The sequence below is a fragment of the Cucumis melo genome, chromosome 12 (genome assembly GCF_025177605.1).
Source record: "Cucumis melo cultivar AY chromosome 12, USDA_Cmelo_AY_1.0, whole genome shotgun sequence".
Taxonomy (NCBI): Eukaryota; Viridiplantae; Streptophyta; class Magnoliopsida; order Cucurbitales; family Cucurbitaceae; genus Cucumis; species Cucumis melo.
This window is the reverse complement of record NC_066868.1, coordinates 747,091-770,881: the sequence shown is the minus strand read 5'-3', so window position 1 is coordinate 770,881 and position 23,791 is coordinate 747,091. Positions and strand designations below refer to the sequence as shown.

At 39.7% G+C, this 23,791-nt stretch overlaps 2 protein-coding genes across 2 annotated transcripts; both read left to right on the top strand.

The window, feature by feature from the left end:
• Window positions 1-20: 20 nt before the first annotated feature.
• LOC103497035 (uncharacterized) lies at window positions 21-3,236 on the top strand. The gene is made up of 4 exons (XM_008459091.3): window positions 21-881; window positions 1,075-1,213; window positions 1,531-1,664; window positions 2,102-3,236. The coding sequence occupies exons 1-4, from the start codon at window positions 706-708 to the stop codon at window positions 2,856-2,858; spliced, it is 1,206 nt and encodes a 401-aa protein (XP_008457313.2). The 5' UTR covers window positions 21-705; the 3' UTR covers window positions 2,859-3,236.
• Window positions 3,237-4,407: 1,171 nt separating this feature from the next.
• LOC103497034 (uncharacterized protein At4g00950) lies at window positions 4,408-6,098 on the top strand. Its single transcript, XM_008459090.3, has 2 exons — window positions 4,408-4,615; window positions 5,267-6,098. Exon 2 carries the CDS (start codon window positions 5,309-5,311, stop codon window positions 5,900-5,902), a length of 594 nt encoding a protein of 197 aa, XP_008457312.2. The 5' UTR covers window positions 4,408-4,615; window positions 5,267-5,308; the 3' UTR covers window positions 5,903-6,098.
• The last annotated feature ends 17,693 nt before the right edge of the window (window positions 6,099-23,791 follow it).

The following is a 23,791-nucleotide window of genomic DNA, read 5'->3' as shown; positions in this document are numbered from 1 at the left end:
TGTTTGGGGGGGGGGGGGGGGTTGGGGGTTTTGTTTGGGTTAATTGTATCTTCTCATTGTGTATCTTCATTGTTCCGATCCCTTTAATTTCCACCTTCCACTGATTTTGTAAAACCCCTCTTCTTCCCTTCCTATATCCAATTACCATATGTATGGTAAACTGTTCAAAAATGCTTGATCGCTATTGCTTTTGATTCCAATTGGGAATTTTGTGAGCAGACAGATCAAATTGAGGGTTTTGAAGATATAATAATAGAGACGATGAATGAATCAGACATTGAATTGCCGAGATCAGGCTTCCTAATTAAATTAAATTAAAGTTCATTTAATTTGGGTTTAGGGCAAACCAAAGTTGAGAAAAGTGTTCTGATGTTGCGGTGAAATCGAGACTTGTGGATGCTTTTATTATTATTATTTAATTAAAAAAAAAAAAAAACTGAAAAACTGCAGTTTATATTATGCCATTCTGACGTGTCCATATGCCCTATGCCCTAAGACCAATTTTGTATCATTTAAATTATTGTTTATGGGGACTATAAAAATCTCTTCTACGAAATAGGGCAAAACAGTAAATTCACCCAACTCAATTGCTGTAATGAACTCATTTCAAAATCCAAATACCATCTCTTTCATGTATTTCACCAACGGCCTAATTGTATTTTTTAGTAAAATTTTCATCTTCTACAGAGAGAGAGAGAGAGAGAGATGAGGAAGAGGAAAGAGAAACCGGAAATCTGTAAAACCATGGCTGCAGTAGTACAGGATGAGGAGAAGGAAGATGATGATGAAGAAGAAGAGAGAGGAAACGGTGTGAATGGCTTCTTTTCATGCTATCTCTTGGCCTCTGCTTGCCCTCGTTTCAAAGGCCATACCTATATCGGGTTTGAATCTTTCCCACTCCATTTTTCTCTCTTTGCATCCCTAGATCGGACCTTCTATTTGCTTTCTAAATTCCCAATTTTCGGATTTCGGGTTCGGTTCTTTTGCATAAATTGAGTGAGGGAAAACATTAAGAAATGTTGGTGAGTCGATCTGCTGTGAATTGATTTGATGACTGTTTGTATGAAATTTTAGATTCACAGTGAATCCGAAGCGCAGAATCAGACAACACAATGGTGAAATTAGATGCGGTGCTTGGCGTACTAAGAGGAAGAGACCTTGGGAGATGGTCTTGTGCATTTATGGCTTCCCTACTAATGTATCTGCTCTTCAGGTTACATCTCCTGACTTTGAGCTCTAAACTAGTTTGATTCTGCGTTTTTCTACTCGATTCTCTTTTACTAGCTGAATGAATGACACTTCGATGATTATGCAAATGTTGAGATGTTAGAGAAAAAGAAGAAAAAAAGAAGACAGATTCTCTCTCAGAACTCATTTTTTATCTAAAGAAATAGTGGCTTGCATATTAGGGATTTAAGGCTTAAAGAATATACCAAAATTTGTTGCTGCTTTCATTTCCTTCTTTAGCCATTTATTTTCTGGTAAGTTTCCATGAGTTCTAGAATTTGATGTTCTAAACTGTGGGTGCAGTTTGAATGGGCGTGGCAGCATCCTAATGAGTCATTGGCTGTAAGAAGTGCTGCTGCAACTTTCAAGTCTCTCTCTGGAGTTGCTAACAAAGTTAAACTTGCATATACAATGCTCACACTTCCTGCTTGGTGTGGGTATGACATTTGAAAAAATTTATACAATCTTGTCGAATTATCTGTTAAATATGCAAGAAACGTGAAGATAAACCTAAGAATAATGAAAATATCCATTGACATGTTTCGAAAGGTTTAACATTGATATTAAATATTCATGAATATCTCCAATATCTTTTATAAATGCTTGTAAACATCAAATCTTCAAATCGAAATGGACATCAATATTTTAATCTTTGGATAATCCTCCATATCAGCAAGAAAAGGGAAAGATTTATAGTATCTCAATAAAGAATATATTCTTTTAACTGTGAGGTTTTTGGGGCAAAACCGAAGTTTGAGAGTGAAAAGGGCGATATCTTACTACTGTGATTTATGAAGGAGCAACAAACTGATGTAATTTCAATCAAATTTGTCTGCCAAACTCTTTATTCACTTATTTCTCCTTATCCTTGCAGTTTAAATATAACTGTAAACTACTTCTCAACAAAGTTCATGAAGAATGCGGCTGGTTGCCCAAGTTTGCCAGAGCATATGAAGGTCCAAGTTTCTCCCATCAATGAGCTTCCATGCTATTCCGAAGGAGATCAAGGTGTGCTTGAAAATGAAGATGACTGGGAGTATGATAGAGAAAGTGAAGAAATTTGTAGTTTTCGAGTATATGGATCGATGAAAGAAGTTTCAAATGAAGTTCCTCAAAAGTTAATGGATTATCAGACAGGTACAGATGGAAGACCTCCTCCCGTATTGCGTGGATGTGATAAGGAGCTTGAGACCAATGAACAAGTGCCACCTTCTTCGTGTACTCCATCTTATGTTGATGTGGGTATGTCTTATGACTTGTGTGCATGTGATGAAGGACTCGAGAATGATGAAAGAGAGGCAGCTTCGTGTGGTCAGTCTTGCACTGTAGCAGGTACATCTAGGACTGAAATTATCATTGATGACGGAGAGGAAAACCAATTCGAAGGGAGTGGTATGAACTTGCAGGAGCAACCAGGTAGGAAGAATTTAACATCAGGAATAGCTTCTGAAATCAGCAAAGTTTCAAGGTGTAATAATGGCCTGGTTCCAACTGTTGAGTATGAGGTTATCGATGTGTCTACCCCGTCTCCCGACTGCCGAACAAGTTCGCATAGATTCAAGAGAAGAGTTACTTCCGGTAAGTCTGAGATGATTGACTTGACTAAATCTCCTACATTTATCCAATTGTAAAAGGATGGATGGATTTGGATTATTGTGCATATAAGAAGGTTGAATTGGAATGAGTTTTCAAGAGAAGTTTCATTTTTGCAATGAAGAAGTAGAATTACTATAGCAGATAGCATCTTCTCAACCCTTTCCGAGATAACGTGGGCTCAAATATGGTTGACTAGACCAAATAAGAGGGGAACATGTCGTCAAGTTATATATAACAATTGTAATAATAGCCTTTATTTCAAAGGCATCATTTTTAAGGGAATCAAAGTGTGAAAATAACATTGAATCGGTTGTGGGATCAATGTTGAACTATGCAAAACTACACCATTGTTAAATATCTATGTATACTAGTATATGGTATTATGGATGGAGTGTAGATGAGAGAATTTTTAACTTTTTTGTCTTTGCTCTAGTCACATTCCTTATATGTACCTTCCCTGTTCGTGAAAAGGAAAAACAATGGACGAGAGATTATGAGTTTAGAGAGACAAGTGGACAGAAATTCAAGCAAGGAAAAAAAATGAGGGTGAACCATCATCTAAGTGATAATTATATCATTCTTAAAATCTAGGAAGCAAAAAAAAAAAAAAAAAAAAAAAAAAAAAATCATCACCGGCCATATCAATAAGTTAGACGCCAACATAAAAAATTGCGATTCATAATTTAGTCTTTTTTTCATGAGGTTCTTCATTAAACTTCATGTCCAATATTTCAACTTCATTTCCAATATTTATATATTCTAAAATCAATGAGATTTATACCGGTTCAATCATTTTTATTTTTTATTTTTTAAAAATTGTCATATTGTAATATTTGGTTGGACTTTTGCAAAAATAGCAAAAGATTTTACAATACTAGAGTCCATGTTATTATATCTTCGTATGATATATTTAATTATATCATTTTTAAAATTTAGATAAAAAGCCAAAGTAGCAAATTTAAAAGTAGATAGCTATATTATAGTACTTTGATAATTGTATGGTATATCTAATTATTTGCCGTGAACTATTTTTAAAATTTTTTTTTTATTATGGGATGTAATTTCTCTATTTTGTTTTTGTGATATGAGAAAATTTTAATATTGTTTTATAATTGATGGTAAAAGGAATGAAAAGCGCTTGATGATTTCAATTTTCAACTCAGGGTAAAACCATATTTCAACAGATGCTTATACCATTGCAATGCTTCAGTCCACATGTAATTTTTATGCAAAACTTTGTGACATTAAATATTCTAGAATATAATTCATATGCAACAAAACAACTATGTCTTTCATGTTGCTGTATGGTCTTCCATCATAAAGATGTAAGATTAGATCTCACTTTTGTAAAAACTATGCCTTTTTTTTTTTTGACAAAATTCATGACTCCATGAAAGTACAATTTGTACGGTAGATAGAATTTACCATTTGAGAAGGGAAATGCAGATTTTCATCCATTGGAGAAATGGGGCGGTGAGATTTGATTTTAGAAAATCTATGGAGTAGAGAGAGATTGTGTTGGTGAAGAATTGTGTATGTTAACAAAAATTGAAGTCCCAATAAGATAGGAAAAGAGGAAGACCACAAAAACAAAGAGAGTTTTATTGAGTGATTGATGGTAGAAATTAATTAAGTTATTGAGTGATGGATGGCTTTTGTCTTTACCATTTTTGTTTCCCCAAAAGGAGGCAGTAATGGCAGAAATAATATCTCATTTTGTTTGAATGAAGTTGAATAATATTGCGGAAACAAACCCAATATCGGCGTCCATTTGATCAGCACATAATAAGAGGTACATTTGGCTCAACCTGTTCTGTTTTCTTAATTTGTTTTTTCTGTGTGTTCCTCTCTCAAAACTCAAAGGGGAGTATATGTTAATTTGAATTCCCTGTTTATAAAATCATACTTAAGTTGGATCTTAATTAAGGGTTAATTAGATCCTAGATTAGCGATGATGAAGTTAATTGTAATATGCAAGTCCTCTTCATTTCTGCCTTCGTTTTGGGGTCAACCCTCAAAACACACATACACATGGACACCATCAATTCATTCATATGCATATTTGCATATGTGTGTCAGTTGTTTTTCACATTATCATTGACCAACTATATTAATTTATCGACAGATTTGAGGTGTAATAAATATGAAAAAAAAAAGAAAAAAGAAAAAAAGAAAGACTTGCAGTAAGTAAAATATTAAAAAAAGATTACCAAACTACTAATTTGGTTTTCCATACCTTTGATTTTAGTTCGTTTACTTGTATAATAGTTTGTTTTTTAACTTCGATTTACTTTGGCCATACTTTTAAAATATATTCAATTTGCGAGTAATGTATCAAAATGAATCAAAGTTGAAAATATCGAAACAGAAATAGTCATTTAAAACTATTATTTGATTGGAAAGGTTTTTGACCCCTTCTAATTGATTATATGTATATATACAGGGGATAGATATTGGAATTGAAATAGGGAGGGAGAGAGGAGAGATGAACATGGGGGGAAGAAATTCAGGTGAACTGGGAGGTGGAAAATCAGGGAAGATGAGGCTAAAGAAGCTAAGAACAAGGGACGACATGTCGAGAATAATGGTAGAAGAAGAAGATTACCACACAGGATTGTCAGCTTCAGTTCCATTCAAATGGGAGTCAGAGCCAGGAACTCCAAAGGCTAATTTGCATGATAACAATAATGGATCTCTTCTTTCTCCTCTCACTCCCCCACCTTCCTATTTCTCCAATCATCTTATCATTAACTCATCTCCTATCATCCATCTTTCTTCTAAGCCTTCTTTTAATAAGCCAAGTTGCCTTAACACTGTCTTCAGAATGCTTTCTGTGAAGCCCACTCTCCAGCCTCCCTCCCCTGCTTCTTCCTCCTCCTCGAGTCCTACCATGGAAAGACGGAGATCCGGAAGTCCTAGGAGATTGTCGTTTGATTCGAGAGTGGACGACGACAACGAGGATGACGAAAATGAAGACGGCAATGTAGAATCACCTGTTTCTACTTTGTTCTTTGGACGTGGAAGTGATAAAGGATGCTACCCAAATTTGGTCAAGGTATTCACTAGACATTCTAAATGAAATTAAACAGAGTTTATTATGTATTGAGAAGAGGGCTATATATACTACATGTGTTTTGTTTTGTTTCTTGTTTTTTCTTGAGTTTAACCATTGATAAGATGGGATAGAAGCATCAGTACTTCGGAGCTTCATATTGTTCATAATCTCCTTTCATAAACAAAAATGTATCCATATATATATGTGTGTGTGCAGTATACATTTCAATTCCATCGCTTTTCTTGGTTCTTATGGCCTTAATCTAAATTAAGCAGGAAACAAAAATTGGATGAGGTAGTTACAGTTATATATATATATAATATAATGAAGAGAAATAGGTGGAGAGTGATTAATTATATGGAACAATGAATAATTAAACATGATGGAAGGTGTGGGAGAGAGTTGAAGATTGGTATGAAGGCCAATTCAAAGTGTTGACAATAGGATATAATATAACCAACCATTTGGAACCATTTCAAATTATTATATAAATATTATAACGTCGGTGACGATAAATATAATAAATAAATATATATATATATATATATGTATATCTAAAGCATATAATAAAATTGAAGATCTAACTTAATTGCCCTTTCACTCTTGAGAATTTCAAGTCAACTCTCTTTGGAAAAATAGAGTTTTGAAATTGTGAATTAGGTCTGTAAACAATGTGATGGTTAGTAGGGTTTTATAACCTCATCAACTTTGTCATCTAAAGCCTTTTAAGGACTAGAACAGGCATGATCAACATCCCAACATTCAATTTAAAGCAAATTAAAATACCTTTTTATTTTAAACTATCGGTTATGTTTGAATCAACAGTCAAATCATATTGTTATATTTGTTGAATGAGAAATTTTATTTCTCAAATTAAAGACCAAAAATACAAATTATAAAATTTGGGACTAATTAAAATCTCACGTGTTCCAAATTGATATTTAAAACAAGGTTTAAGAGATCATTTTGGGCAAATTGCCAAAAATAGGTTAAAAAACTTTTGGGATAGTTTTTGAAAAGGAAGAGTTTTATGACAATTTAGGGGTAAATGGACAAAAATGTCCTTAATTAAATTTCTCTTTCTCTTTTCCTTCCATGTAAAACAACTTTTCCTTTCCCTTCTCTTTCGCATAGAACACCTGAAGTAAAAAAAAAAAAAAAGCGGTTTTTTGGCTATTAAAATTTCTCGCTTTACTACAATACTCTGCTCCAGTGCCGTTCGAAGATACTCTGGCCGTTCGTTGCTTGTCATTCGTCAATCCTTCAGTGCATTTCGTCGCTCCTCCTTTTCGAACCATTCAATTAACTTTGAGCGTTTTCTCTTATTTTAGTGAGTTTCATCTCTAACCCATTTTCAATTTATCTACTGTAAATGTTTGGTTTAGGTATTTGTTATGAGTTTCATCCGTAAATGTCTGGTTTTAGGCTATTTTGGAATCGACTTATTTGCTGTAAATTAGTTTAGTCAAAGTTTGTTTAGGTTCTTAGAAAGTTAAATGAGTAGTGAAATGAATTGAAGTAGAGGGTTTAGTTGGGGATAAACAGAGGAAGAGTAAACAATAGAAATAGAGGGTTCAAGAGGAGAAATTGGTTTGGTATATACTTGGACAGAAAATTATTCACTATTTACATTATTTACACGATTGAATAAGGTAAGATGACTTCAATTAACTTAACATAGGAAATGATTGAGGTGATCTAATGAAGATAAGTGCGATTGAATCTCCTTTATTCTGATTTCTTTGAAACTTTCTTCTAACTCTAGTTTTGTCATCTAATTTGTCACAGGGGTGTAAACATCTGACTTTTGCAATATAGTTGGCATTTTGCTCCTTTTGCTTTAGATCCCTTCTTTAACTTTGGATTGACTGTCTCTTAGAAGTGCAATTGAAGCTCCATTATTCAGGAGTGAGTTTTTTTTATTTATTTTTTATTTTTTTATTTTTTTTATCTACATTGCTTTCTATCTATTATGTATTGTCTTATATTGTGAGTATTTCATGCCGCTATGGATGCTTCTTAAACCACTCTAGCTTCCTCTTTGATCACTTTCTATCACCTGCACTTTTGTTGGGTTTCTCTGTAACTTTGAAATTTGAAATACTATAAATGATGTAATGGTCCATATATAGCTCATGAGCATAATAAAAGGTTTAAAAAAATGTTCTATTTAATTTGAGGTAGTTTGTTTGTAAGAAGAAAGGAGAATGATGGAACAATTAAGACTTAAGTCTATTAATAAGATCGTAAATAGTTGAATGTGAGTTGATAATTTTAGACTACATGCACATAAGGATGGACACGTTGAGAATTTGGGTTTGAAGAGGTAAGGGAATACAAATAATGAACATGAAGATGTAACGACCCGACTCTTTATGCTGAATCGAAGTGGTTACTAAATCTAGGATCAGTGTTTAAGTCATAAAATCTGGTGTAAATAAATGCAAAGAAATCTAGCAAATTTATTTATGAAAGATAGTTAAAGTAACATGTAGAAATACGAGTTAAGTTTAAAATCCCTAAGCGGGCCCTATCTACATAAAGATGGTAAATAATGAAAGTACTCGAACTCAAGTGCGAAAATCTGAAATAAAGGTAAGCGGAAGCGGTAGCCCCTATGGCCCTTCACGGTCTCACTTCGAATCGCTCGCCGGTTTGCCCTTGCCCTTACCTCGTCCTCTACCTGAAAACATGAAATGAAGAGAATGAGTATAAAAATACTCAGTAAGGGACCCACTACTAGTCCCACTAGGTGCCTGTTAACATTCCTATCGAGTCCTGAAACTAGTACCCAAACTCTGGCACGCTCCCGAACACGTGCAACATGCGCCCCGTAGGGACATAACTCTGGTCTTCGGTGTCCAGGGGACACTTAGGACCGTCGGGATGCGAGGACCCCGTCGAGTCGCTCGAGTCATATCTATAGTCATGCTGGACTGGCGCCCCGTCGAGCCTAACAGTCCTAAATAGGTGGTGATCCCGAAGGACACCCATGCAGGTACGACTCAGATAGGAGAAGTTAACAGATACCCCAATCCCAACATACATATGCATACGTCATCAAATTATCATCAGAAAATAACCACCATCTCATCCCCCACTACAGCTATCATCAAACAGTCACTAATAGTCCTCATTATACAGTCACCTACGTCATAAGTCCATCAGTCTTATCATACAGTCACATACATCATAAGTCCATCAGTCCTATCATACAGTCACATACATCATAAGTCCATCAGTCTTACCATACAGTCACATACATCATAAGTCCATCAGTCTTATCATACAGTCACATATGGTTCGAGGGTTCTCATTACTATAATATTATGCCAAAGTATGGCCATGTCATTCGTCAGATCATGATAAAATATTATCATACATCGTAAGCCCAACCATCATCGTATGTCACTGAAGGAACATGCAACATCAAATTCTCACATGGGGCTAGTAGTAGAAATCTCTTACCTCGAGATGTTGCTAGATGAGTTCCTACTGAGGAGGTCCTAAGCTGCAGCAGCTATTTGGTCCAATTTGCTTCTTGAGGAAAGTAATTAAATTAATTAAATTTCCAAATTAACTCATTTAATTACTGGGCAGGCTAGGGAATTTGGAAATTACCAAAAATTTGGGTGGAAGGAGCCAAAACAGGCTTGGCGGCTCGACTGGAAGGAGACAGGACCGGCTCGGCTTGGCGTAGGCGCGGCTCGGCTCGGTACAGGGACTTCGCGTGCGGCTCGGCTTGCTACAGGGAGGGGGCGCGGCTCGGCTACGCGGAACGCACGGCGCGGCGCGGCTGCACGCGGGGAGAGCTGGGCACGTGTGGCGCGGACGCGGGTTTCGGTTTCGGGCGCGCGGGCGGTTCCGGGTTCGGACGCGCGGGTGGTGGCTCCGGGTTCGGTTTCGTCCGTCGGCTGGAGGCAGGCGCGTTCGCGGCTTCGGTGCGGCTCGGGTGTAGGCGCGTTCGCGGCTCCGATTTGCAGACGCGTTCGGCTGGCGACGCGGCTTCGACGTGGAGATGGATCTCGGCGACGAGTTTCGGCTGATCTGCCTCGGATCGAAGCGGCGCGAGGGGTGGCTTCGGCTTCCAGTCGTCTTGCAGACGCGTGAATGGACGGCTTCGACTCGGCTTCGGCGTGCGAGGAAGCTTGGACGAATTCTGGCGCGGCTGTGCGTGTGGCGTGGGTAGGCGGCTAGGGTTTCGCGACGGCGGCGGCGGCGGTGGCTGGCGGCGGCGGCGGCGGCGCGGCTAGGGTTTTCTTCTCTCCCTCTTCTCTTTTCTTTTCCTTTTCTTTTCCTTTTCTTTTCCTATTTATAAAATAATTTCCCTCTTTTCTCTTCTTTGATTAATTCCAAGTTTCACCCTTCTCTCTCTAAAATTTCACCCAATTTCTCAACAAATCCCTCCTTTCCCTCAACTTTTAAATACGTATAAAAATCTTAAATACCAAGATAATTTCATTTGGAGTTTACTTAATACTTTAAAAAAGAAAAATCCAAATCTTAATGATATAAGTTCCATTATTTAATTATAAATAAATAAATAAAATAAAAAAATACTAAGAAAAATGGATACAAGATCATTGGGGCGTTACATACTTCCCCCCTTAGAAAGCTTTCGTCCTCGAAAGCTCTAATCCTCGAACATTTCTGGGTACTGGGCCTTTATGTCCTCTTCTCTCTCCCACGTGGCCTCTTCAACTCCATGGTTCTGCCAGAGGACTTTGACTAGTGGAATATCTCGACTACGAAGCTTCTTGACCTCTCTTGCCAAGATCTCGACAGGCTGCTCCTCGTAGCTCAAGTTCTCACTGACCTGTAGGGGCTCGAAGTCCACGATGTGCGTCGGGTCTGCGACATACCTCCTCAACATGGAGACATGGAATACGTCATGCACTGCTGAGAGGGATGGGGGCAAGGCCAAACGATAAGCCACAGGGCCAATCCGTTCCAGTATCTCAAATGGCCCCACGAAACGTGGACTCAACTTCCCCTTCTTCTCGAACCTCAGAACGCCCTTCATCGGTGCTACCTTCAAAAAGACCATATCTCCCACTTCAAACTCGAGGTCCTTACGTCGTACATCAGCGTAACTCTTCTGTCTGCTTTGTGCGGTCAGCATACGAGCTCGGATCTTCTGTATGGCTGCATTGGTAGTCTGCACTAACTCGGGGCCTAGCATCCTCTGCTCTCCAACCTCGCCCCAGCAGACAGGGGATCTACAGCACTTGCCATACAGAGCCTCAAACGGAGCCATACCAATGGTAGCCTGGTAACTGTTATTATAGGCGAACTCCATTAGATGCAGGTGGGAGTCCCAACTTCCTGAAAACTCTAGCACACAGGCCCGCAGCATATCCTCCAAAATCTGGTTCAGTCTCTCTGTCTGACCATCAGTCTGAGGGTGGAATGCCGTGCTGAAGTCCAGCCTCGTACCTAATGCAAGTTGGAGCCCTTGCCAAAATTTCGAAGTGAAACGGGCATCCCTGTCTGAAACGATGGATACTGGTACTCCGTGCAGTCTTACTATTTCCGTCATGTATAACTGCCCCCACTTGCTGGCAGTGTACGTGGATTTCCCTGGCACGAAGTGGGCTGTCTTCGTGAGTCTGTCGACCACAACCCAGATCACCGTGTAGCCCTTCATGGTCTTGGGCAGTCCCGTGATAAAGTCCATCGACACACTCTCCCACTTCCACCCTGGCACACTCAAGGGTTGCAACAACCCTGCTGGATGCTGCCTAGGTGCCTTCACCTGCTGGCACACCAAGCACCTACTGACGAACTCTGCTACATCCCTCTTCATGCCCCTCCACCAATAGACACTCCTTAAGTCCTGGTACATCTTCGTACTCCCAGGGTGCATGGTAAACGGGGAACTGTGAGCCTCAGTCAAAAGCTCTGTCTTAACTGCGCTGTCTTCCGGCACACACAGGCGTCCCTCAAACATAAGGCCATCATCAGAGGATATAGAGAACTCTTCACCTTGCTCCGTCTCTACCATACGACGTTTCTCTGCCAAGTAAGGATCACTCAGCTGAGCAGCAATGATCTTTTGCCTCAAGGTTGGCTGAACTGTCAACTGAGCCAACTGTGCGGCAACCTCACCTACTGAGACTGCAATCTCGGCTCTCTCCAAATCCCTGAGTAAGGGGGTCTGCTTCGTGATTAGCGCTGCTGAATGTGCAACCTTCCTACTCAGCGCGTCAGCCACTACATTTGCTTTACCTGGATGGTACAGGATCTCGCAGTCGTAGTCCTTCACCAACTCGAGCCACCTCCTCTGCCTCATGTTCAACTCCTTCTGAGTGAAGAAATACTTCAGGCTCTTGTGGTCGGTGTAAATCTGAATCTTCTCACCGTACAGATAGTGCCTCCATATCTTCAGTGCAAAGACTACAGCTGCCAACTCCAAGTCGTGGGTAGGGTAGTTCCGCTCATGATTCTTCAACTGGCGTGAGGCATACGCAACTACCTTACCTTGCTGCATCAGGACACCTCCCAGTCCTTTCTTAGAGGCATCACTATAGATCACAAAACTTCCCGACCCATCAGGCACTGTCAGGACTGGTGCCGTCACTAGCTTCTGCTTAAGCTCTTGGAAACTACTCTCACATGCTGGGCTCCAGACAAAAGGGGTTCCCTTCCTGGTCAACTGGGTCAATGGGCTGGCTATGCGTGAGAAGTCTTCTACAAACCTCCTGTAGTATCCTGCCAGACCCAGAAAACTGCGAATCTCACTGACTGTAGACGGTCGAGGCCAGTTGGTCACCGCTTCGACCTTAGCTGGGTCCACCGAGACTCCCTCACTGGAAACCACGTGCCCTAAAAATGTCACCTTCTTTAACCAGAACTCACACTTGGAGAACTTGGCGTATAGCTTATGAGCTCGAAGGGTCTCCAAGACTTGGTGCAAGTGCTCTTCGTGTTCGGCCTCAGTCTTGGAATAGATCAAGATATCGTCGATGAAGACTATGACGAATTGGTCTAGAAAGTCCTTAAACACCCTGTTCATCAAATCCATGAACACTGCAGGGGCATTAGTTAAACCAAAGGACATCACTATGAATTCGTAGTGTCCGTACCTCGAACGAAAGGCCGTCTTGGGAATATCACCGTCCCTAATCCTCAACTGGTAATAGCCTGATCGCAGGTCGATCTTGGAAAAGACGGTGGCCCCCTGTAACTGGTCGAACAGGTCCTCGATTCTGGGTAAGAGGTAGCGGTTCTTAACTGTCACCTTGTTCAATTCTCGGTAGTCAATGCAAAGGCGCATCGACCCATCCTTCTTCTTCACGAACAACACTGGGGCTCCCCAAGGTGATACACTGGGCCGGATAAAGCCCTTGTCCAACAGCTCCTGTAACTGGACTTTCAACTCCTTTAACTCGGCTGGGGCCATTCTGTAAGGAGCTCTAGAGATAGGGGCGGTGCCGGGCTCTAACTCAATGGCGAAGTCTACCTCCCTGGGAGGCGGAAGTCCTGGGAGTTCGTCGGGGAAAACGTCAGGGTACTCCCTTACTACTGGTTCGGAAGATAGGGAAACTTCTGGTTCTGCCATATCTACTACGTTCGCCAAGATACCCCAAGTACCCTGGCTAAGTAGCTTACTCGCCTTCATTGCTGAGATGACCTTGGGTATACCTACCATGCCTGCTCCTCTAAACTTAAACTTATCCCCGGAAGGAGGGTTAAAGACTACTTCCTTATTAAAACAGTCTATGGTTGCATGGTTAGTTGACAACCAATCCATGCCTAAAATTACATCGAAATCTTGCATATCTAGCACCAGTAAAGTTACATTCAAGGTATGGTTTGCTATTTCTACCCAACATGCCCTTATTTTTTCCTTAGACAAAAGGACCTCTCCAGAAGGAGTAGAGACAGACAAGGCACTACCCAACGGTTCTACTTCTAAACCCGCATGCTTGACAAAAATAGAGGATATAAATGAATGCGATGACCCCGAGTCAAATAGTACCAAAGCATAATGCCCCAAGATTGGGAGCGTACCTGTCACCACCGTACTAGCTCGCTCGGCCTCCTGCCGGTTCGTGGCAAAGACTCTCCCTTGCTGGGGAGCAGAAGGCTGACGTGGCGTCGTCTCTAAGGGTTTCCGAGGACACGCATCAGCGGTGTGCCCCGGCTGCCTGCACCTGAAGCAGACTCCACTCCCAGCTAAACATTGTCCTCCATGGACCTTCCCACAGGTAGTACAAATGGGTAGCTCTCTCAAAGTTCTCCCAGCTGCTGCCAGCTCCCGACGGTGTCTCTGGAAGACACCTCCTGACCTCGGAGTCCGCTGTGGTATTACGTCGGGCTGCGCCTCCGCCTTCCTCTTCTGTCCCGAGGCTGACCCTGTGCCGACAACCTTAGATTGATCAGCTCTCTCATGCAGGCTCAGATCCAGTGCTATGCGTAGAGCATCCGCATGAGTGGTTGGTCGAAGAGCTCGTACAAAACCCTGGAGGTCTAACCTGAGGCCATTAACAAATCTCTCAGTCCTGGCGGCCTCATCCCTTACCACATCAGGGGCAAAACGGGACAACAGGTCGAACTCGGCATCATACTGTTCCACGCTCAGTTTGCCTTGCTCCAAGTTTAGGAACTCTTGGAGCTTGGCGTGCTTCACGTTGGCAGAGAAGAACTTAGCATAAAAGCTCTCCCTGAATTGCTCCCATGTGATCTTACTGGCATCTCCTCCCAGCGCCCTCTCAGCAGTCTCCCACCAGGCAGTCCCCCTATCCTCCAAACAGAAAGCTGCACACTGCACCTTCTGGTCTTCTGGGCACTTCATGTACCTGAAGATCGTCTCTATGGATGTCAACCACAGCTGGGCTCTAAAGGGGTTGTCCAAGGATCCGTCGAAAGTCTTCGGGTTGTACTTCCTAAAATCCCTCAAGTGCTTGGCCTCAGCTGACAGTTGTACTGGCACCGGCTGAGCTTCCACCGGGGCTGGAGGGATGACGGGCTGGTCCTGAACAGGGGCTGGAGGGACTACAGGCTGGTCCTGAACAGGGGCTGGAGGGACTACAGGCTGGTCCTGAACAGGGGCGGCCTGGTTCTGCTGAGCGGCGAGGAACGGCGCTAGAGCAGCTTGCAGCATGGCCTGGTAACGCTGCTCCATTGCGGCGAGATCCGCCTGAGTGACCGGTGCATTAGGGTTGACTGGTACGTCGGGGTTGACTGGCGGCGCGGCAGGTTGCTCCGCCGGTTGGCCACGACCGGCTCCTCTGCCTCCCCTGCCACCTCCTCGACGTGCACCTCTACGTGGCGGCATTCTTCCTAAAATTCACCGACAAATTTTTCACCACTAGAGCTCAATATTCTCTCTCTAAGTCTAATCTAATCAGGCAACATTACAATCTTAATATTTGTAAAGCTTTAGGCATACCTGGCGAGTGACGAAGGACCGTATAGCCATAGGGTGAGGTAAAATCAAAACAAAATGACTTACATCATAAGTCAGTCTACAGGACCTAAAACACTGCGCTCTGATACCAACTGTAACGACCCGACTCTTTATGCTGAATCGAAGTGGTTACTAAATCTAGGATCAGTGTTTAAGTCATAAAATCTGGTGTAAATAAATGCAAAGAAATCTAGCAAATTTATTTATGAAAGATAGTTAAAGTAACATGTAGAAATACGAGTTAAGTTTAAAATCCCTAAGCGGGCCCTATCTACATAAAGATGGTAAATAATGAAAGTACTCGAACTCAAGTGCGAAAATCTGAAATAAAGGTAAGCGGAAGCGGTAGCCCCTATGGCCCTTCACGGTCTCACTTCGAATCGCTCGCCGGTTTGCCCTTGCCCTTACCTCGTCCTCTACCTGAAAACATGAAATGAAGAGAATGAGTATAAAAATACTCAGTAAGGGACCCACTACTAGTCCCACTAGGTGCCTGTTAACATTCCTATCGAGTCCTGAAACTAGTACCCAAACTCTGGCACGCTCCCGAACACGTGCAACATGCGCCCCGTAGGGACATAACTCTGGTCTTCGGTGTCCAGGGGACACTTAGGACCGTCGGGATGCGAGGACCCCGTCGAGTCGCTCGAGTCATATCTATAGTCATGCTGGACTGGCGCCCCGTCGAGCCTAACAGTCCTAAATAGGTGGTGATCCCGAAGGACACCCATGCAGGTACGACTCAGATAGGAGAAGTTAACAGATACCCCAATCCCAACATACATATGCATACGTCATCAAATTATCATCAGAAAATAACCACCATCTCATCCCCCACTACAGCTATCATCAAACAGTCACTAATAGTCCTCATTATACAGTCACCTACGTCATAAGTCCATCAGTCTTATCATACAGTCACATACATCATAAGTCCATCAGTCCTATCATACAGTCACATACATCATAAGTCCATCAGTCTTACCATACAGTCACATACATCATAAGTCCATCAGTCTTATCATACAGTCACATATGGTTCGAGGGTTCTCATTACTATAATATTATGCCAAAGTATGGCCATGTCATTCGTCAGATCATGATAAAATATTATCATACATCGTAAGCCCAACCATCATCGTATGTCACTGAAGGAACATGCAACATCAAATTCTCACATGGGGCTAGTAGTAGAAATCTCTTACCTCGAGATGTTGCTAGATGAGTTCCTACTGAGGAGGTCCTAAGCTGCAGCAGCTATTTGGTCCAATTTGCTTCTTGAGGAAAGTAATTAAATTAATTAAATTTCCAAATTAACTCATTTAATTACTGGGCAGGCTAGGGAATTTGGAAATTACCAAAAATTTGGGTGGAAGGAGCCAAAACAGGCTTGGCGGCTCGACTGGAAGGAGACAGGACCGGCTCGGCTTGGCGTAGGCGCGGCTCGGCTCGGTACAGGGACTTCGCGTGCGGCTCGGCTTGCTACAGGGAGGGGGCGCGGCTCGGCTACGCGGAACGCACGGCGCGGCGCGGCTGCACGCGGGGAGAGCTGGGCACGTGTGGCGCGGACGCGGGTTTCGGTTTCGGGCGCGCGGGCGGTTCCGGGTTCGGACGCGCGGGTGGTGGCTCCGGGTTCGGTTTCGTCCGTCGGCTGGAGGCAGGCGCGTTCGCGGCTTCGGTGCGGCTCGGGTGTAGGCGCGTTCGCGGCTCCGATTTGCAGACGCGTTCGGCTGGCGACGCGGCTTCGACGTGGAGATGGATCTCGGCGACGAGTTTCGGCTGATCTGCCTCGGATCGAAGCGGCGCGAGGGGTGGCTTCGGCTTCCAGTCGTCTTGCAGACGCGTGAATGGACGGCTTCGACTCGGCTTCGGCGTGCGAGGAAGCTTGGACGAATTCTGGCGCGGCTGTGCGTGTGGCGTGGGTAGGCGGCTAGGGTTTCGCGACGGCGGCGGCGGCGGTGGCTGGCGGCGGCGGCGGCGGCGCGGCTAGGGTTTTCTTCTCTCCCTCTTCTCTTTTCTTTTCCTTTTCTTTTCCTTTTCTTTTCCTATTTATAAAATAATTTCCCTCTTTTCTCTTCTTTGATTAATTCCAAGTTTCACCCTTCTCTCTCTAAAATTTCACCCAATTTCTCAACAAATCCCTCCTTTCCCTCAACTTTTAAATACGTATAAAAATCTTAAATACCAAGATAATTTCATTTGGAGTTTACTTAATACTTTAAAAAAGAAAAATCCAAATCTTAATGATATAAGTTCCATTATTTAATTATAAATAAATAAATAAAATAAAAAAATACTAAGAAAAATGGATACAAGATCATTGGGGCGTTACAGAAGAAGTGTTAGGTCATAAATTGGAGTAGAGAAGAGAGGTGATGATATACATAACGGAAGGGATATGCATTAGTTTGGATTGTTTTAAAAGTTTCATTACAGTTTTTAAATGAAGCACTAATTGTTTTTTTGTTCAAAGTATCCATTTGTTTTCAACTTTTTTTTAAGCATTAGTTTGGATTGTTTTTATGCATGTTTAGTAAGTCTTTTAAACTCTTATATTTTATCTCGCACACATCTTGTACATTCCAAACTTTCGCACATTCCAAACTTTATGCATGTTTAGTAAGTCTCTTAGGCCCTCATGGTTTATCTCGCACCTTCCAAACTTTCATTATTTATTTCAAATCAAATTGGTATATACCTCCTAATCCATTTGGAGTGATTCTTTGCATGCCTAGTAAGTCTCTTAGGCCCTCATGGTTTATCTCGCACATTTCTCGCACGCATCTTGCACATTCCAAACTTTCACCATGCTGTTATGACATGTTTAGTAAGTCTCTTATGCAATTATATTTCATTTGTTCCTATTTTGTTCAGACTTCAATTATGACATCGACATCGACTGACGGACTCGTGTACAAGATTTTTATGCCCTAGTAAGTTGTTTGTCTCATTTAGAAAAGACAACACATAATATTAAAGTCAAACTCAAACCGGATCAATTAGCCTTATTTAGGAAAACAAAGTTTGGGCACTTTTTGGACCTAAATATTGACTTTAATGGGCCACTCATCCACTTCTTATTGTTAAGGGAGGTGGAAGATGAAGAAAGGATTATATAAGTTTCTTACTAGGGGGCGTTGTTTGTACTTATGGTAGGAGAGAGTTTAACATCATAACGGGTCTATGGGGTCTTAAAGAAGAGTCTATTTAGTTGGTTGGGAATAGTAGATTGTTGGAGAAGTTCTTCAAAGACAAAGAGTGTATTTATGTAAGTGACTTAGAGGATATATTTTTGGAATACGAGGGTGACGACGATGATATAGTGAAATTAGCTTTGGTGTACTTTATAGTGCTATCTTTGTTAGAAAAAGATAGGCGAACCAAAGTGGACCGAAATTTTTTCAAGATTGTTGATGATTGGAATACATTTAATAATTATGATTGGGCAGGATTGTTTTTGGACGCACGCTAAGTGCCTTAAAAAGAGCCTTGGACATGCAACATGCCAAGGAAAAGAAGAAATCAACTAAGACGAAATATACTACCATGGGATTTTCGCATGCATTATAGGTATGCTACTTCCTATTTCAAAACTTATGCATACATTTATATATCTATATATATCTTGGGGTACTTCATAAACTTGTTTATCAAATGTGGAATAGGTTTGGGCATACAAGTCTATACCAACCATCATTGGATGTGGTGTAGATAAAGTAAACGATGATGTCATACCACGAATGCTGAGGTGGGTGTGCCAACAATCACCAAAGTCCCAAACTATAAGCCAGGTGTTTGACTCGCCAATGGTAAGTAGTAAGCAATAGTAACTATTAAGGATCACATGATTTTGTATTTATTTCTTTGTCCTAAATACATTTGCATTTTCTCTTTGTAGTTGTAATTAAGGCGATCATTGAGATGACACCTGAAGAGAAGCAGTTGAGAAATTCAAACCAATTCACGTGCTGAAATCATACAAAAGCTAATAATAGAAAGCCCAAAAGCTGTAAAGAACTTCAAACCAATTCACAAAAAATAACAAACTAAGAAACAGTTTGAACGTTACTCTAAAGTTTAATGTTAATAAGTATGTGAAATAACAAACTAAAGCATGTTTTAGTACGAAAAGAAACCAACATTGGTACACGTTAATCTGTTGTGACCTATTTCTTTTCATCGACCACACTTATGCAATTTCGGAGCTTCACCGACACTTGGAATCCTCTTTTTTTTTTTCGATCGACCAACTCTTTTGACTACTTTTTAGAGGTAAAACAGTCATATGTACGTAGTTTTCACTTGTCTTCCAATTTGATTGATTCCCAAATGGGTAGACGACCTCCGCATATGCTGCCAACAAACATTCATTAGTGTAATAATTAGCACATAAACTATAAACATTTATATTGCGATCTCGTGCTGCAGCAATGGCATGTGAATAGGATAGTTACTCAACTTGAAACTCCTTACAAGTGAACTCTTGAGTGTGAAGATTTACGACCTCCTCCTTATCTAAATCTTTAACATGAAATTGGTAACAGTCAATTGGGTTGACCTTCATTGTCAAAGCTCATTCTTGTTTCTTTTGTAGAACTAACTATGCCCATTTAGTAAATGTAGACGTCACTTTAATGTATTCTTCTCGACGCTTCCAAAACCAATGTTGTAACAAAGCTCGAACATGTTCAAGGAATGAAGCAATAGGCAAATCTCTAGGTTCTTTCATTATAGAATTCATGGACTCTACTATATTTGTTGTCATCATGTTATATCGTCTTCCTGGGTAGTGAACACGAGACCATAGTGCTATTCCAAAGTCATTTAAATATTTCCCTGAACCATTAGGAAATGTAAGAATATTTCTCCATGCTTCTAGAAACGTTGATTCACAATATGTTCTTGATGCATTGTAAAACAAAGTAGCAACCGTTTCATTCTTATATTTATCATGCAAATTTTGAGTCAAATGTTGGACACAAAGGCCGTGGAATGCAGAGGGAAAAACTGATGAAATACCCTTGGAGAAGCATGTTTTTTTAGATCTGTCACGAAACCTAGATTAAGCACCTCCTCTATTGCACCTTTCAATTTTTCTAAGAACCACCGTATTGAGTCATCTGTTTCTCTACCAACTACTCCAAAGGCTAGAGGATAAATCTGATTATTACCATATAAGCAAATGGAAACTATCAACTGACCCCGATATTTGTTCTTAAGAAATGTTCCATTCATGACTATGACCGGTCTAATGCAATTTAAGAATCCTCTGACACATGGACCAACAACCATAAAAAGATATTTGAAGAAACGATCATTTTCGAGTTCCACGTGAAATATTGTACCTGGATTTGTAAGTTTGATTGCTTCACCATATGTACGCAATAGATTATATGACTATTTAGGAGACCCTCGCACTCTTTCATATACATTTTCTTTGGCACGCCATGCTTTTTTATAACTCATATTTATGCCATAGTCTTGCCTTATGTCTTCTATGGTATCATGTGGTTTATATAGGCGACCGGCTCTCTTGAATTTAGACTTTATTAATTCTCTAACAGCCCAAGATTTTTCTTGCATATGGTCACGATTGATAAAAAACTCAAGAGAACACGAATGAACTTTGACATACTTTTTAATCTTGAATATATTTGAATCCTTCGATCTCATCGCTCGTAATCTTCAACCACACTTGTCGGTGCATCTAACAAAAAGAACCTCTTTTGTAGACTTTTTTACTACAAACTGAAAAAAAAATTTCATTGCCAACACACTTAATCTCATTGATAAATTTCTCTTGCAAAAAAATATTTGTCCTACATCCAACTCCTCACTTGTAGAGCATCTATTTGTTGTGGGATGTCAAACGATTGATTGTTCATCTCAACTGACTCCCGTGTAAAAGTATCATCTTTTGAGTTATATGAATCATACGATTTCCATATAGCCAAAGTGGTCCCTATCATGTTATCACACAAGCCAACTTGAACTTCACCAATATCAACTTCATTCCCATTTAATGCATCCAATGCAATTGGAGGATGAGGGTTTAAATTATGAACTTTGTTGCTTCTAGATACTGAAGTGTAATCTTTGTTTAACACTTTCTTTCTTTGATTGCTTCTAGGCTCAAATGATAGGTATAGGGGGACCTCCAATGGATTTTCACTAAGAATATAAAACTTCAAATCACGATCATTGCTTAACTTAAATGGAAGAGCTTCATTTTCCACTTTTATCTCATATATGCATCTTATCTTTATGTCGAACTCTGTAGGGGTCAACTTCTGCAAGATCATATAATTCATCCTGTAAATCTTTGTGTGTTATTTCTTTACTGATAACAATGTCTTTTGACACGCCTCCTTCATATTTTCTTCATCCTTCATCCCATGCACCACCGTAACGCACTAAAATCCGAACATGTGACATCCTTAAACCACCTTAAGCTTTTTAGTTCCTGCAAAATTGATTTGAACTTAGAAGTTGACATATTACATAAAAAAAAAGTGTGATTTATTTGCAAGATTAAAAAATAGTAGCTAAAAGCACCCTAAATCACATAGGCATAAGTATATAATTCATCTAAGATTAAACATTTGAACTTAAGAACCTACGAGATGCCTGCGAGATGTTTGCAAGATGCAAAGAAATAACAAAAATAACTTGTTGACATGCTTTGAAACATCTCTTAAATAACCATAAATCAATTTGAAACAATTAAAAATTATATTATGGTTATACATTTAACATTCCAATGTTACACCAATAGTAGAGGAAAAAAAAGCTATAACGCAACACAGTTCAATGGAAAAAAATAACAAAAAAAAAAAAATCTAAAAATTCACCGGATAGCACGGAAACTTGATGGAGTGATGAACGACACTAGAGTAGCACGATTGCATCGGAGTAGAATCTCAACGTGAATGGGTTTTGTGTTGGTTCTTCTCTTTTGCTGCGATAAAAGAAATGAAGCAGAACACTTTTCTTTCACTGCGCACGAACATGGAAATGAGTCCTTTTTTTTTCTTTTTTATTTACATTGGAGAGAAAGGAAGGGAAAATAATTAGGGGCAATTTAGACATTTCATCACCTTATTTGTCCTAAAACTCATTTTCAAAAACTATCTCAAAAGTCATTTAACCCTCCTTTTTAAACTTATTTTTGGCAATTTTCCATCATTTGTTTGTTGTCTCTATCTAATTAATATGTTGTACTTATTGAGATTTGAGCCAAAAAAAATTAAAGGTAATTACAATGTGAAAAAGTTATGAGATAATCGATAAAGTTCTTTAGTTAATTCCAAAGTAGATAACGAGAGGAATTGCTAAGTATAAATAACACATAGAGCTTTAGTAACTAGCGAATACCACCTACATCTGGGGAGCTTTGTAGCTTAGATAAGAAATATTATTAAGATTCAATGTTGTTAATAGAAATCAATATATCAACAAGGAACATTCTTCTTATGTATAAGACTCCTTAAGTACAATATAACTTAAAGGATTCATGCTCCCCTGAATTCATTGACCACAGTTCAACTATTTTAGTCTTCTTTCATATTTCTTATCAACTCGTACCCAGTAAAATCACCAATAAATTTTCGGTAATTTGTAATCACAAAGAAGTTAATTGATGTACCTTCGAAACCTTTGTCTCGAAAGAATGCTTCCAAATCGAATCTTCAGTAATGCCCAACCAAGCATAGAGCTTCAATATATAACCACCCTATCAAATTTTTGATATTTTTTAAAAGATATAGATAAAAGATTCTTATTTATGAAGGAGATGTTTTATCTTTTAAAACAAATATATTTTTAACATCTTTTTGAAATAATCCTTAAATAATAAAAAGAATCTTATTCATTCTTTTTTTGACAAGATCTCAACACAATGGATAGTAATTTTTAAAATAATTATTAAGTATGTAGGAATATTTTAAAAAAATTGTAAATATATAAAAGTCAATCAGTAATAGAATAGATTCTTATGGCTTATAGTGATAGACCAACATTTGTTACATGGTCTATCATAATAGACTTCTATCATTGATAATTTTTGACAGATTTTACTATATTTACAAAATTTTTAAAATATTGATATATACTTGATGATTTTGAATATAATCGTGATATTTGCAACTATCCCAAAAATAAACTTACCAAGAATATTTATATATATTCATATATTCTCTCAACAATTAGGAAATTAAGAGGTCGAACCACATTAGAATAAATCTTAAAAAGTGAATATTCACGTCTTACCGATTCAGCGAAGATAATCAAAAGATCAAACCACGTTAATATAAATTAAGTGAAATTAAAATTAATTAACATTAATATACTACTAATATATACACCAATATTGTTAAAATAAATCAGGAATTTATTGGGTTTATTCATATTTTATCTTTTTCAGGTTAGCAATTTTACTTTTGTGTTTGATGGTATAGATTATTTTAATTTTAGAAGGAAATCATAAACACTATAGTAAATAA